Source organism: Neovison vison, chromosome 12, assembly GCF_020171115.1.
Source record: "Neovison vison isolate M4711 chromosome 12, ASM_NN_V1, whole genome shotgun sequence".
Lineage (NCBI taxonomy): Eukaryota > Metazoa > Chordata > Mammalia > Carnivora > Mustelidae > Neogale > Neogale vison.
In genome coordinates this window covers 72,974,764-72,988,778 of record NC_058102.1, presented here as the reverse complement: position 1 = coordinate 72,988,778, position 14,015 = coordinate 72,974,764, and the positions used below count along the sequence as shown (strand labels likewise).

At 38.0% G+C, this 14,015-nt stretch overlaps 1 protein-coding gene across 1 annotated transcript in view; it reads right to left on the bottom strand.

Moving 5' to 3' along the window:
- RECQL (RecQ like helicase) overlaps window positions 1-14,015 on the bottom strand; it is a 56,844-nt gene that overhangs the window by 37,428 nt on the left and 5,401 nt on the right. The window contains exon 2 of the mRNA XM_044229292.1: window positions 12,519-12,566. Coding sequence (XP_044085227.1) covers window positions 12,519-12,534 — 16 coding nt within the window. The 5' untranslated portion in view covers window positions 12,535-12,566. The remainder of the gene's footprint in view (window positions 1-12,518; window positions 12,567-14,015) is intronic.

Sequence of the window (14,015 nt, the reverse complement as noted above, 5' to 3'; positions counted from 1 at the left end):
ATGGACTCCAATTTTGATAGTTCTACTGCAGCAAAAATGTTATCACATGTACAGAGAAATCATTCATGGAAGGAAAAAAAATCTATCAATGTGGTAAACTTCACTGTTTGTAATTTTAAGAAATTGCAACTGCACCTTGATCAGTCAGCAGCCATCAACATCAAGAAAAGACCCTCCACTAGCAAAAACATAAGACTCACCGAAAATTCTGATTTTCTAGCATTTTTCTGCAATAAAACACTTTTTAAAGATTTTTTTTTAATCATTTGAGAGAGAGAGAACACAAGCAAGGGGGAGGAGCAGAGGGAGAGGGAGAAGCAGACTCTCCACCGAGCAGGGAGCCCAATGTGGGGCTTGATCCCAGAACCCTGGGATCATGACCTGAACCAAAGGCAGATGCTTAACCAACTGAGCCACCCAGGCGCCCCAGCAATAAAGTATTTTTAATTAAGTTATGAACATTGTTGTTTAAGATACTCTACTGCACACTTAACAGACTACAGGATAGTGTAAACATAATTTTTACATGTACCGGGAGATCAAAAAATTATTTGACTTATTTTACTGTGAAACTGGCTTTACTGCAATGGTTGGAAACAAACCCAGAATATCACTGAGGTATCCCTTTATCAACAGAAAAGTAGGGAATATGTGTGAGTGGCTCAGGTCATGATCCCAGAGTCCTGAGATTGAGCCCCACATTGGGCTCTCTGCTCAGCAGAGAGCCTGCTTCTCCCTTTCCCTCTGCCTGCTGCTCCCCCACCTTGTGCGCTCACTCGCGTGCTCTCTCTCTGTGCCAAATAAATAAAATCTTTAAAAAAACAATCCACTGTGGTTTAGTGCATTAAATACAGTGGCCAGGAGTGGCTCTAATAATTTACTTATTAGTTGGTTGGCAGAAACCTGGCTGAATGATGAATATCAGAAAGTTGGGATGGAATACCAGAGGTGTAAATTCCAATGATACTGAAGGGCTAGAACTTCCTGGGTGTACACTAAAGGAGGGGATCCAGAGGCTTCAGGAGGTGGGAATGCTAGAGGAGATTATCAGGCAGACTGACCATCCACTCTCCTGCTGTCCCCCAGGATGATCCAGAGGACATTCCTTTCACCAAGGCTGAGAAATATATTCATATATTCATGAGGGCCTCCCCACCCTGGCATCCCTGAAGAGCTCTTCAAGGCTGTTCTCTGTAAGCTAGGAATGACAGTGGGGGAAGTACTGCCTTTGAACTAGACTAAATGAGTCAATGAGAATGATGGATTCCAAGGTATAGTAGTTAATGGTAGCAATTCAGTTCACAACCAGAGAAAAAGTACATGTGGTTGCTATAATAAGCAACACAGCAGAAGCAGTAAACAGAATAGTCCGAACCACAGACCACTCAGAATTGGTTAGTTGACCATGATGTCCTTGAAACAGATTGATTTAAAAATGCAGAATACAGAGGCACCTGGGTGGCTCAGTGGCTTAAAGCCTCTGCCTTCAGCTCAGGTCATGATCCCAGGGTCCTGGGATCGAGCCCGCATCGGGCTCTCTGCTCAGCGGGGAGCCTGCTTCCCTTCTTCTCTCTCTGCCTGCCTCTCTGCCTACTTGTGATCTCTCTCTGTCAAATAAATAAATAAAATCTTAAAAAAAAAAAAAAAAACACAGAATACAAAGCCCTGATTCCAGTACACATAAGTTTGACTCGAATCACTACAAGAGTCACGGTCTTCAACCAGTTCTCAGAAATGAGTCAATACACAGACCCAGAGTCCCTTTAATAAAGTGGAAGTTGGACCCCTTTGAGGAAGGCCTCTATTATACAACTAAAAATTTATGTGGTAAATCTTCATACCACTGTTCTCCAGAGCAACTTATCAGGGTAACTGTGTAGTGGGGAAGGAAAATAACTTCTCAGAAATTATTGGACATTAACTCTTAACTGATAGTTCCTAGACAATTAAAATGTCATGGTGCTCGACCAGTGAGAACAGGGACTGGATTTATCCAAGCGACATGATCAGTGCTGTTTTCCTCAGGTCCATCACACAGCAGGATCAGGAGATTCTTTAACCCACTCTGTGGTTATTTCCGCAGTTCCAGATTATATAGCTCTCAGCTTCCGACTAGAGATGGCAACATAGAAAGAGCCTGAACTCATCTCCTCCAGAGACACAACAAATTAACAGAGCAATTCCTCCTAAAGAAGAATGGGGGATGGACTGCACACCCTAACAAAGGAAACACCCCCCCACCCTCCTCAAATGTTGTGGAATTGCAGTGGGAGGGATAGCACTGAGGGCTGTAAGCAGATTCATCTGCCCTGGGACATAGAAAAAAAGCCACAGTTTGAAAGGGAAACTAGAAAATAAAGGAACCAGCCTTAGGACCCTACTAAATGGCAGGGCAGCTCTTAGAACTCTCTCCAGATCTGAGGGGCTGGCAAGTGCCATGGTTTACATTCCCAGTTCACCTTGACAGCACAGACAGGAGCAGGTTTCAGATGCCATTGCTGGCCTGCTGCCTTAATGAGCCCTGGGCCACACCAGCCCTGGATCTCCTGAGACACAGGAAAAAGGGCCACAGTTTAAAAGAACAACTAGAATATAAAGGACCCAAGCCCTAGAATTCCACCAAATGGCAGAAAAGCTGCTGGAAATCTCTCTGAATTGGAGGAGTTGGTGAGTGCCAGAGTTTACATTCCCCTTGACCTTGATTATGTGAATGGGACCACAGTCCAGGCACCCTAGCTGACCTACTGCCTCAGTGAGCCCTGGGCTCCTAGCCCACATCATTCCAAGACATCCTATCAAGGCAGCCATAGTGCAGTGTATGCTAGGATACTTCTGGTCAGCACTCACTACAGCTAAAGCCATCTTGCCAAAGTGACACAGGCACAAAGCACCCTGAACAATCCAGACTTGTACCATATTGGCTCCATATGACTTGCTAGAATACCACCGTGCACACCACCCCATGACTTCCTGGCTCACACACTCTTCCACTCCAGCCACCCTACAAGAGCACCACTTACACAGAGTGCCACAGGAACACTGGCTTGCCCTCACCCTGGCTACTGCTGCCCTGCCAGGGCACACCCTAATGGAATGTCCTGGGACCCCCCGCCCCAACACACACACTCTGCCTCTGTTCCAGGAGCCCTGCCAAGATACCACATGTGCATGTGCCTCAGTATAACCAGCTCATGTCCACTTCAGGTCCAGCCACACCATCCAGGCACCACCTATACTAAATACCCCAATATAAATATAAATACCCTGGCTTGTACCCACTTCGGTTTCAGCTCTCCTGCCAGGGTACCGTATGTACAGAGAGGCCTAGGACTGTCCAGCCAACGTCCAGTTCAGCTCTGGCTATCCAAAGGCAGCACCAGCACAGGCTGCCCCAGAACTCCTGGCCCACACCAGCCAAAGCTCAGCCAGCCGATGAAAGTCACCAGACACACAGTCTGCACAGCAGACAACCATACATACACAAGACCATTCCTTCAAGTTTAGGAGAAGTAGCTGTTCTACCTCATTCACAGAAACAAACAAAAAGTCAAAAACATGAGACAGAGGCATATGGTCCAAATAAAACAAGACAAAGCCTCAGAAAAAGGACTAAATGAAATGGAAATACCAAATCTACCTAATAAAGAGTTCAAAGTAATGTCATAAAGACACTCACTGGACTGGAAAGAAGAGTGGATGAATTCAGTGAGAACCTCAAGAGATACAAAATACAAAAAGAAGCCAATTAGAGGTGAAGAACAGAATAACTGAAATAAAAAGATATAGTAGAAGGAATCAAGAGATCACAGGATAGGTTAACGGACCTCAACAATAACCTCAAGCACAATAACATCTGCATGTATAGGGGGTCTCAAAAGCAGAGGAGAAAGAAAAGGGGCAGAAAATTTATTTAAAAGAGTAATAGCTGAAAACTTCCCTAACCTAGGGAAGGAAACAAACATCCAAGTTCAAGAAGCAAAGAGAGCCCTTAACAAGATGAACACAAGGAGGGCCACATCAAGACATATAATAATTAAAATGGCTACCATTAAAGATAAAGAGAGAGTTTTTAAAGGAGCGAGAGAGAAGCAAAAAGTTATATAGAAGGGAAACTCCATAAGACTATCAGCTGATTTTTCAGCAGAAATTTTGCAAGCTAGAAGAGAGTGGCATGCTACATTCAAAGTGCTAAAAAGGAAAAAAAAAAAAAAACCCTAAAACCAAGAATAGTCTACCCAGCAAAGCCATCATTCAGAAGTGAAGAAGAAATAGAGTTTGCAGACAAAGGTAAAAAAAAGTTCATCGCTACTAAACTGGCCTTATAAGAAATGTTAAACAGAATTCTTCAAGTGAGAAACAGCAAGTCATAATTACAAGTAAAAAATCATAAAAGGAAAAAATGTTATGAATGAAACTGAACATACAGTAAGATAATAGAGAAATCACTTATAAAGCTAGTATAGTTAAAAGACAAAAATAGTGAAATCAATTTTATCTAAAAAATTAAGGGAAAAGAAAGAACAAGAACAGTATGATACTCTCAATAGATGCCGAAAAAGCATTTGACAAAATACAGCATTCCTTCCTGATCAAAACTCTTCAAAGTGTAGGGATAGAGGGCACATCTATAACATCTATAACATCTATAACATCTATAACATCAATAACATCAAAGCCATCTATGAAAAACACATTGCAAATATCATTTTCAATGGGGAAAATCTGAGAGCTTTTCTGCTAAGGTGAGGAACATGGCAGGGATGTCCATTATCATCACTGCTATTCAACATAGTACTAGAAGTCCTAGCCTCAGCAATCAGACAACAAAAAGAAATTAAAGGCATCCAAATAGCAAAGAAGAAGTCAAACTATCACTCTCTGCAGATGATATGATACTATAAGTGGAAAACCCAAAGGACTCCACTCCAAATCTGCAGAACTCATACAAGAATTCAGAAGTCAGGATATAAAATCAATGCAGAGAAATCAGTTGCATTTCTTTACACTAACAACAAGACAGAAGAAAGAGAAATTAAGGAGTCAATCCCATTTACAATTGCACCCAAAACCATAAGATACCTAGGAATAAACCTAACCAAAGAGGCATAGAATCTATAATCAGAAAACTATAAAGTACTCATGAAAGAAATTGAGGAAGACACAAAGAAATAGAAAAATGTTCCATGTTCATGGATTAGAAGAACAAATATTGTGAAAATGTCTATGCTACCTAAAGCAATATACACACTTAATGCAATCCCTAACAAAATCCCATCCATTTTTTTCAAAGAAATGGAACAAATAATCCTAAAATTTATATGGAACCAGAAAAGACCCCAAATAGCCAGAGGAATACTGAAAAAGAAAGCCAAAGTTGGTAGCATCACAATTCCAGACTTGAAGCTCTATTATAAAGCAGTCATCATCAAGATAGTATGGTACTGGCACAAAAACAGACACACAGATCAATGGGAACAGAAATGAGAGCCCAGAAATAGACCCTCAACTCTATGGTCAACTAAACTTTGACAAAGCAGGAAAAAATGTGCAATGAAAAAAAGACAGTCTCTTCAACAAATGGTGTTGGGAAAATTCGACAGCCACATGCAGAAAAATGAAATTGGACCATTTCCTTATACCACACATGAAAACAGACTCTAAATGGAGGAAGGACCTCAACGTGAGAAAGGAATCCATCAAAATCCTTGAGGAGAACAGAGACAGCAATCTCTTCGACCTCAGCCACAGCAACTTCTTCCTAGGAACATCACCAAAGGCAAGGGAAGGAAGGGCAAAAATGAACTATTGGGACTTCATCAAGATCAAAAGCTTTTGCACAGCAAAGGAAACAGTTAACAAAACCAAAAGAAAACTGACAGAATGGGAGAAGATATTTGCAAACGACAGATAAAGGGCTAGTACCCAAAATCTATAAAGAGCTTATCAAACTCAACACCCAAAGATTAATCCAATGAAGAAATAGGCAGAGGACGTGAACAGACATTTCTGCAAAGAAGACATCCAGACGGCCAAAAGACACACAAATAAGTGCTCCACATCACTCGGCATCAGAGAAATACAAATCAAAACCACAATGAGATACCACCTCACACCAGTCAGAATGGCTAAAATTAACAAGTCAGGAAATGACAGATGCTGGCGAGGATGTGGAGAAAGGGGAACCCTCCTACACTGTTGGTGGGAATGCAAGCTGGTGCAACCACTCTGGAAAACAACATGGAGGTTCCTGATAAAGTTGGAAACAGAGCTACCCTATGACCCAGCAATTGCACTACTGAGTATTTACCCTAAAGATACAAATGTAGTGATCCGAAGGGGCACATGCACTCAAATGTTTATAGCAGCAATGTCTACAATAACCAAACTATGGAAAGAACCTAGATGTTCATCAACAGATGAATGGATAAAGAAGATGTGGTGTATATATATACAATGGAATACTATGGAGCCATCAAAAGAAATGAAATCTTGCCATTTTTGATGACGTGGATGGAACTCGAGGGTATTATGCTTAGCAAAATAAGTTAATCGGAGAAAGACAACTATCATATGATCTCCCTGATATGAGGAACTGGAGATGTAACGTGGGGGATTTGGGGGTTGGAAAAGACTAAATGAAACAAGATGTGATGGGGAGGGAGACAAACCAAAGAGAACCTTAAACTCACAAAACAAACTGAGGGTTGCCGGGGAAGGGGGGTAGGAAGAGGGTGGTAGGGTTATGGACACTGGGGAGGGTATGTGCTATGGTGAGTACTGTGAAGTGTGTAAACCTGGCGATTCACAGACCTGTACCCCTGGGGCTAATAATATATGTTTATTTAAAAAAATAAATTATTAAAAAATTTTTTAAAAAAAGAATCCCAATTATTACCCCAAAAAAATTTAAAAAAAAACTAAAGGAAACTCACAAAATAAAGAGATGTAAAATATAACAACACACACATAAAATGTGAGGAAGGATAGTAAAATTGAAATTCTTCTAGAATGTGTTCAAACTTAAGTGACCATCAACTTTATAAAAATTGCTATACACATAAGATGTTATATATGAACCTCTGGGTAACCACAAAACAAAAACTTCTAGTAGATACATAAATAATAATAATAAAAAGAGAGAGCTAAGTATAACACTAAAGAAAATCATCAATCACAGGAAAGAGAGCAAAAGAACAGAGAACAAAGAATCACAACAACCAGAAAACAAGTAATGAAATGGCATTAAGTATATCTCTATTAATAATTACTTTAAATGTGACCGGTCTAATTGTTCTCAAATCGAAAGACATAGGGTGACTAAATGTATACAAAAAAAAAAAAAAAGACCCATCTATATGCCTATATGCTGCCTACAAGAGACTTACTCGGACCTAAAAAGACTAAATGACGGTGAGTAAAGAGATGGAACAAGATATTCCATGCAAACAGAAACAAACTGGAATAATTTTATCATACATAATTTTATCAAACAAAATGGACTTTAAAACAAAGAGTATATTATAAAACGAAGAACGAGGACACCTGGGCAGCTCAGTTGGTTACGCAGCTGCTCTTGATTTCAGCTCAGGTAATGATCTCGTGGTCCTGTGATGAGCCCTGAGTCAGCTCTGTGCTCAGCCAGAATCTGCTTGAGCTTTCTCTCCCCGCCTTTGCCCTTTCCCTTGATCATACATGCATTATATGTGTGTGTGTGTGCACGTGCTCTCAAATAAATAAATCTTAAAAACAAACAAAAAGAACAGAATTACATGACGATAAAGAGATCAATCCAACAAAGGGCATACAGCAATTGTAAATAACTAGGTACCCCAAACTGGAGCACCTAAACACATAAAGCAAATACTGAGACATAAAGAAAGAAATTGATGGTAATGCAATCATAGTAGCAGAATATAACATCCCATTGACATCAACAGACAAAGCATCGAGACAAAAAAAATCAATAAGGGTACAGTATCTCTGAATTACACATTAGAACAATGGAGCTTGCATACATACAGAACATTCCAGCCCAAAACAGAATACACATTCTTTTCAAATGCACATGGAACGTTTTTCAGGATAATTCAACACATAAGGTCACCAAAAAGCCTCAATAAATTTAAGAAGATTAAAATCTTATTATGCATCTTTTCTGACTACAATAGCATGAACCCATAGATCAATTACAGGAAAAAAGGAGGGTGGGAGAATAGGGAAAAAACCCACAAACACATGGAGCTTGAAAAACATGCTACTAAACAACTAACAGTTCAACAAGGAAACGAAAGAGGAAACCAAAAGCTACATGGAGACCATCAAAAACAAAAACACAAAGGTCCAAAATCTTTGGGACATAGCAAAAGAAGTTCTAAGAGCAAAATTTATAGCACTAGAGGCCTGCCTCAAAACCATGATAAATCTCAATCTAACAATCTAAAGGAACCAGAAAAAGAAAAATGAAGTCCAAAGTTAGTAAAAAGAAATAATTAAAACCATAAGAGCAATAAAAGAAATAGAGACTGCCTTCCACCCAAAAAGGAAAAAAAGGTTAAAAAAAAAATCCATAAAACTAGTGGTTTCAAAGAGCTGATTCTTTGAAAAGACAAAGAGTTAATAAACCTTTAGCCAGACTCATCCAAAAAAAAAGGGGGGGGGGCAAGAGTGGGGGGCAGGGGAGAGAACCAAATAAAATAGAACAAACTAAGAGAAATGGATAAATTCCTAGACTTAAAACCTTCTGAACTGACCAGAAAGAAATAGAAACAGACCAATTATAGGTAACACATTAAAAATTAGTAATCAAAACACTACCAAAAAAGGAAAATCTAAGACCAGAATTCACAAGTGATTTCTACAAAGCATTTTTTTTTTTTTAATATTAAGCATTTAAAGAAGAGTCAATACCTGTTCTCTTCAAATACTCCAAAACATAGACAAGAAAGTAAAGCTTCCAAATACATTCTACAGGACTGGCATTATCCTCATACCAAAGCCACACAAACACTACAAAAAAAAAAAAGAAAAGAAAGAAAGAAAGAAAACAAACTACAGACCAAATCCTTGATAAATACAGATGTAGAAGTCTTCAATAAAGTATCAGTAAAGCACATTTAACAGTACCTTAAAAGGTTTTTCACCATAATCAAGTGGGACTTATTCCAGGAATGCAAGAAGGGTTCAATATTCACAAATCAACCAACGTGATATATCACATTAAAAAAATGAAGAATAAAAATCATACAATTATCTCAACAGATGCAGAAAACGCATTTGACAAAATTCAACATTCATTCAACAATAAAAACTCTCAACAAAGTGGATTTATAGAGAACACACCTCAACATAATAAAGGTCATACAATATAAAGCCACACTAATGTTACACTCAAATGGTGAAAAGCTGAGAGATTTTCCTCTATTTCCAGAAAAGGCAGGGTGCCTGGGTGGTTCAGTGGGTTAAGTGTCTGCCTTTTGCTCAGGTCATGATCTTGGGGTCCTGGGATGATCAGGATCCCTGCTCAGTAAGGAGTCTGCTTGTCCCTCTCTCTTTGCCCCTCCCCTTGCTCTAGCACTCTTCTCCCTGTCTCAAATAAATAAATAAAATCTTTAAAAAAAGAAAAGGCAAGGAAGGATGTCCACTCTCACCACTTTCATTCAACGTAGTACTGAAAGTCCTAGACACAGCAATCAGACAAAAAAAAGAATAAAAAGGCACTCAGTCCCATTTACAGCTGCACCAAAAATAAAATACCCAAGAATAAATTTAACCATAAAGGGAAAGACCTATATACTGAATATTAGAGAACACTGTTAAAAAAAATCAAAGAAAACACAAATAAATGAAAAGATATGTTCTGCTCAAAAACTGGAAGAATATTAGCCAAATGTTCATAATATCCAAAGCAACCTATAGATGCAATGCAATTTCTACTAAAATCCCATCAGTATTTTTCACAGAACCAAAAGAAGTAATTCCAAAATTATAAAACCACAAAATACCCTGAATAGCCAAACCAATCTTCAGAAAGAAGGACGAAGCTGGACAATCCCAGATTTCAAGATATACAACTGAAGTAATCAAAACAGTATGCTATTGTCACACAAACAGACACAAATTAATAAAACAGAGAAGAAACCCCAGAAATAAAGCCACACTTACTCAATTGATTAATCTATGACAACAGAGGCAAGCATATACAAGGGGGAAAAGACAGTCTCTTCAATAAATGGTGTTCAAAACACTGGGTGGCTACATGCAAATGGATGAAACTGGACCACTTTCTTAAACAATACACAAACTCAAAATGGACTAAAGACCTAAATGTGAGACGTGATACCACACAACTCCCAAAAGAAAACAGAGACATCAATCTCTTAGATACTACCCTTGGCAACATATCTAAGATTATGTCTTCTCAGGCAAGGAAAACAAATGCTAATTATAAACTACTGGGACTACGTCAAAATAAAATATTTTTGCACAGCAAAGGAAACCATCAATTAAACAAAATGGCAACCAAGTAAATGAGAGAATATATGTGCCAATGATATATTTCATAAGGGATGAATATCCAAAATTCATAAAGAACTTACACAAGTTAACACCCAAAAAAATCCAATAAAAAATAGACAGAATACCTGAAAACGCATTTTTCCAAAGATGGAGATGGCAAAAAGACACATGAAAAGATGTTCAATATTACTAACCATCAGGGAAATGCAAATCAAAACCACAAAAAAACAAAATCACCTCACACCAGTTCAAACGGCTAGTATCAAAAACAAAGAAGTAACAAGTGTTGACAAGAATGTGAATAAAAAAGAGCCTTCACACTCCGCAGTGGAAATGTAAACTGGTATAGTTACTATGAAAAATAGTACGGTGATTCCTCAAAAAATTAAAAATAGAAATATCATATAATCTAGCAATTATACTTCTGGGTATTTACCCAAAGAAAATGAGAATACTAATTCAAAAAGATGTAACATACACTGATTGCAGTGTTATTTAAAATAGCTAAAATATGGAACCAATTCAGTGTCCTCAACTGACAAATGGATAAATTAAGAGTCGTGTGTGTATGTGTGTGTGTGTGTGTGTGAGAGAGAGAGAGAGAGTGTGTGTGTGTGTGTGTGTGTGTGTGTGTGTGAAGGAATATTACTCAGCCATGAAAAAGAATGAGATCTTGCTATTTGAAACAAGATGGATGGACCTAAGAAGTACAAGGCTAAATAAAATAAGCTGAGAGAAAGACAAAAACCGTATGATTTCACATGTGGAATAATAAAAACAAATAAACAGGGGCACCTGGGTGACTCAGTTGGTAAAGCATCTGCCTTCAGCTCACATCATGATCTCATGATTTGGGGATCAAGCCCCACATCTGGCTCCCTGCTGATGCCCACAGGTGCACGTTCTCTCTCTCTCTCTCTCTCTCTCTCTCTCAAATAAATAAATAAAATCATCAGAAGAACAAAAAAACTCTTAAATACAGAGAATAAACTGGTAGTTGCCAGATGGGAGGTAGGTAGAGAGAATGGTGAAATAGGTGAAGGGGATTAAGAGGTACAAACTTCCAGTTATAAAATAAATAAGTCACACAGATGAAATGTACAGCTTTGGAATGAAATCATTAATATTATAACCATGTAGTATGGTGACAGATAGTGACTACACTTACCATGCTAAGCCCTGATTAATGGACAGAATTGGGTAATGTGTCATACTCTAAAACTAATATAACATATATTAATTGTACTTCATTAAAAAAATAAAAAATCTTTGCAAACTAAAAATATTTGTTGAAAATAATACATCTATGTTAATTTGAATAGAGGGATTCAGAGTGATTTATTATTTTCTACTTTGTGATTTCTTAGGCTCCTTTAATGCTGTCAAAAAACACATCATGCCTTGGACCCCTTTTGCATTGCAGGTGGGAATGTAAAATGAAACAGTGAGTATAGAAAATAATACGGCAGTTCCTGAAAAATTAAAAACAAAAATACCATGGGATTCAGCAATTCTACTTCTAGGTATACACCCAAAAGAACTGAAAACAGAATCAAACACATCTGTACGCCAATGCTCATAGCAGCATTATTCACAATTGCCAAAGACGAAACAACCCACATGTCCACTGACAGACAAACTGATCAACAGAAGATGATACATACATACACTGTAATATTATTCAGCCTTAAAAAGAAAAAATGTTACAAATGGATAAAGCTAAAAAAGACATTATGCTGAAGGAAATAAGCCAGACACAAAAGGACAAATACTGTATGAGGTCACTTACATGAGGTAGTCAAATCAGTCGAGTATAGTCAAATTCATACAAACAAACGTTTTTATGATTTATGTTTCTTTATTTTTGTTAAGACTTTCCTGTTAGAGCACAGGTTCACAGCAAAACTGGGAGGAAAGTACAGAGAAAAACAATTTTTTTCAAAGAACATGCACTTAAAAACAAAACCAAATGTACTAAATAAAATGTAATCATTTCCACTAACCTGAAATGGATGCCATTCTAAAACTGAATTGTTGATCCAAATGTCTTTCTAAAAATGAAAGAAAAATCATAGAAAAAATTTTAAACCATACTATATTGATAATGCCTAACCAACAATAATTTTTCACTACTAAGCATGAAAAATACTACAAACTAAATTATATATTGTAGTGACTTTTATGCTTTTCTTTTTTTAATGTAGGCTCCACACCCAGTGGGAGCCCAGGTTCAAGGGGGCTTGAACTTCAGACCCTCAGACCCTCAGATCAAGACTTGAGCTGAGATCAAGTCACATGCTCAACCAACTGGGCTACCCAGGCACCCTTACCATAGTGACTTTTAAAAGAAGGTTTACATGATTATTCCCACACTAATTTTCATGAAAAATTCTCTAGATTTCAGAGAAGTGTCCAAAGATCACACTAACAAGTGATAACATCAGTAACACTTAAATACCACATAGAAAGTGATTAGCAAAAAAAAAAAAGCAAAGAGACTAAACAGTGTTAGCACTAAATTACCATATGATCTCAGAAAAGTTAAACAACCTGTTCCTCTCAGCCTCTTTCCTTACCTGTAAAATTGGGATGATAAAACCTATCTTACAAATAAAAGATTAAAATGCCCCACATTAGGCAAAATCCATCCACATAATTACTCCAATTAATCATTCAACATTTTATTGAATACTTGCTTAAAGAGCTACAATTTCAGTTAATCATAAAAGAGGAACTGGCATTTTATAGAGGGATTAGATTTCAAGAGAGAACATGAAAAGGTCAGACATAGGGAAAACACAAGATATGCAATTAAGAAACTCTAAATACCTCTAAACAGCTAAAATTTAAGAGCACACATGAGCAAATGGAAGGAGAGGAGGCTTGAGGGTTGGAACTTCTTACTATATAAACTGCTTTATAACAATATACCTCTGAGCTTCCATGTTTTGGTTTGAATGCTCCTGGTTTGCAAACTTTTTGGTAGGTGCACAATAAACTTTTACTGATTACTACTTCAATGATTCATTGGTTTTACTTCTGTTATTTCCAAACTTTTGACAATTTATGGTATAAAAATGGGATTCAAACAAGACACGCCCTCAATTCTGAGGCTATGGTGATGGAACCCATAGAATCTACTGAGTTCACTGCTTTCTCAGTGACCCTAGAGTCTGGAGGTCTCTCCTATATCTGAGCTCTGTTCTTTCCATTTTGAGCTGACTTTAACTTGCATACCTACATTTTGTTTGTTGAAATTTCTTGGAAAATCATCCTATTCTGTTCCAAAGGGAGGAGGGAAGGGAAGCACATGGTTGGTTCCCTGTGTTTTGGAACAGCTTTTAGAAAACAGGGTCCCTCATAGTTAAGAACTCTTAGGGAATCTATAAAGACAAAGATGGGTTCCACCTAATCTATGGGCCAGGATTTTGTGCCTTTTTGGAAAATGGGTGAACTTGTGGAATTGTAGTGGCCACCGTAAGGCAACTTTAACTTAGAGA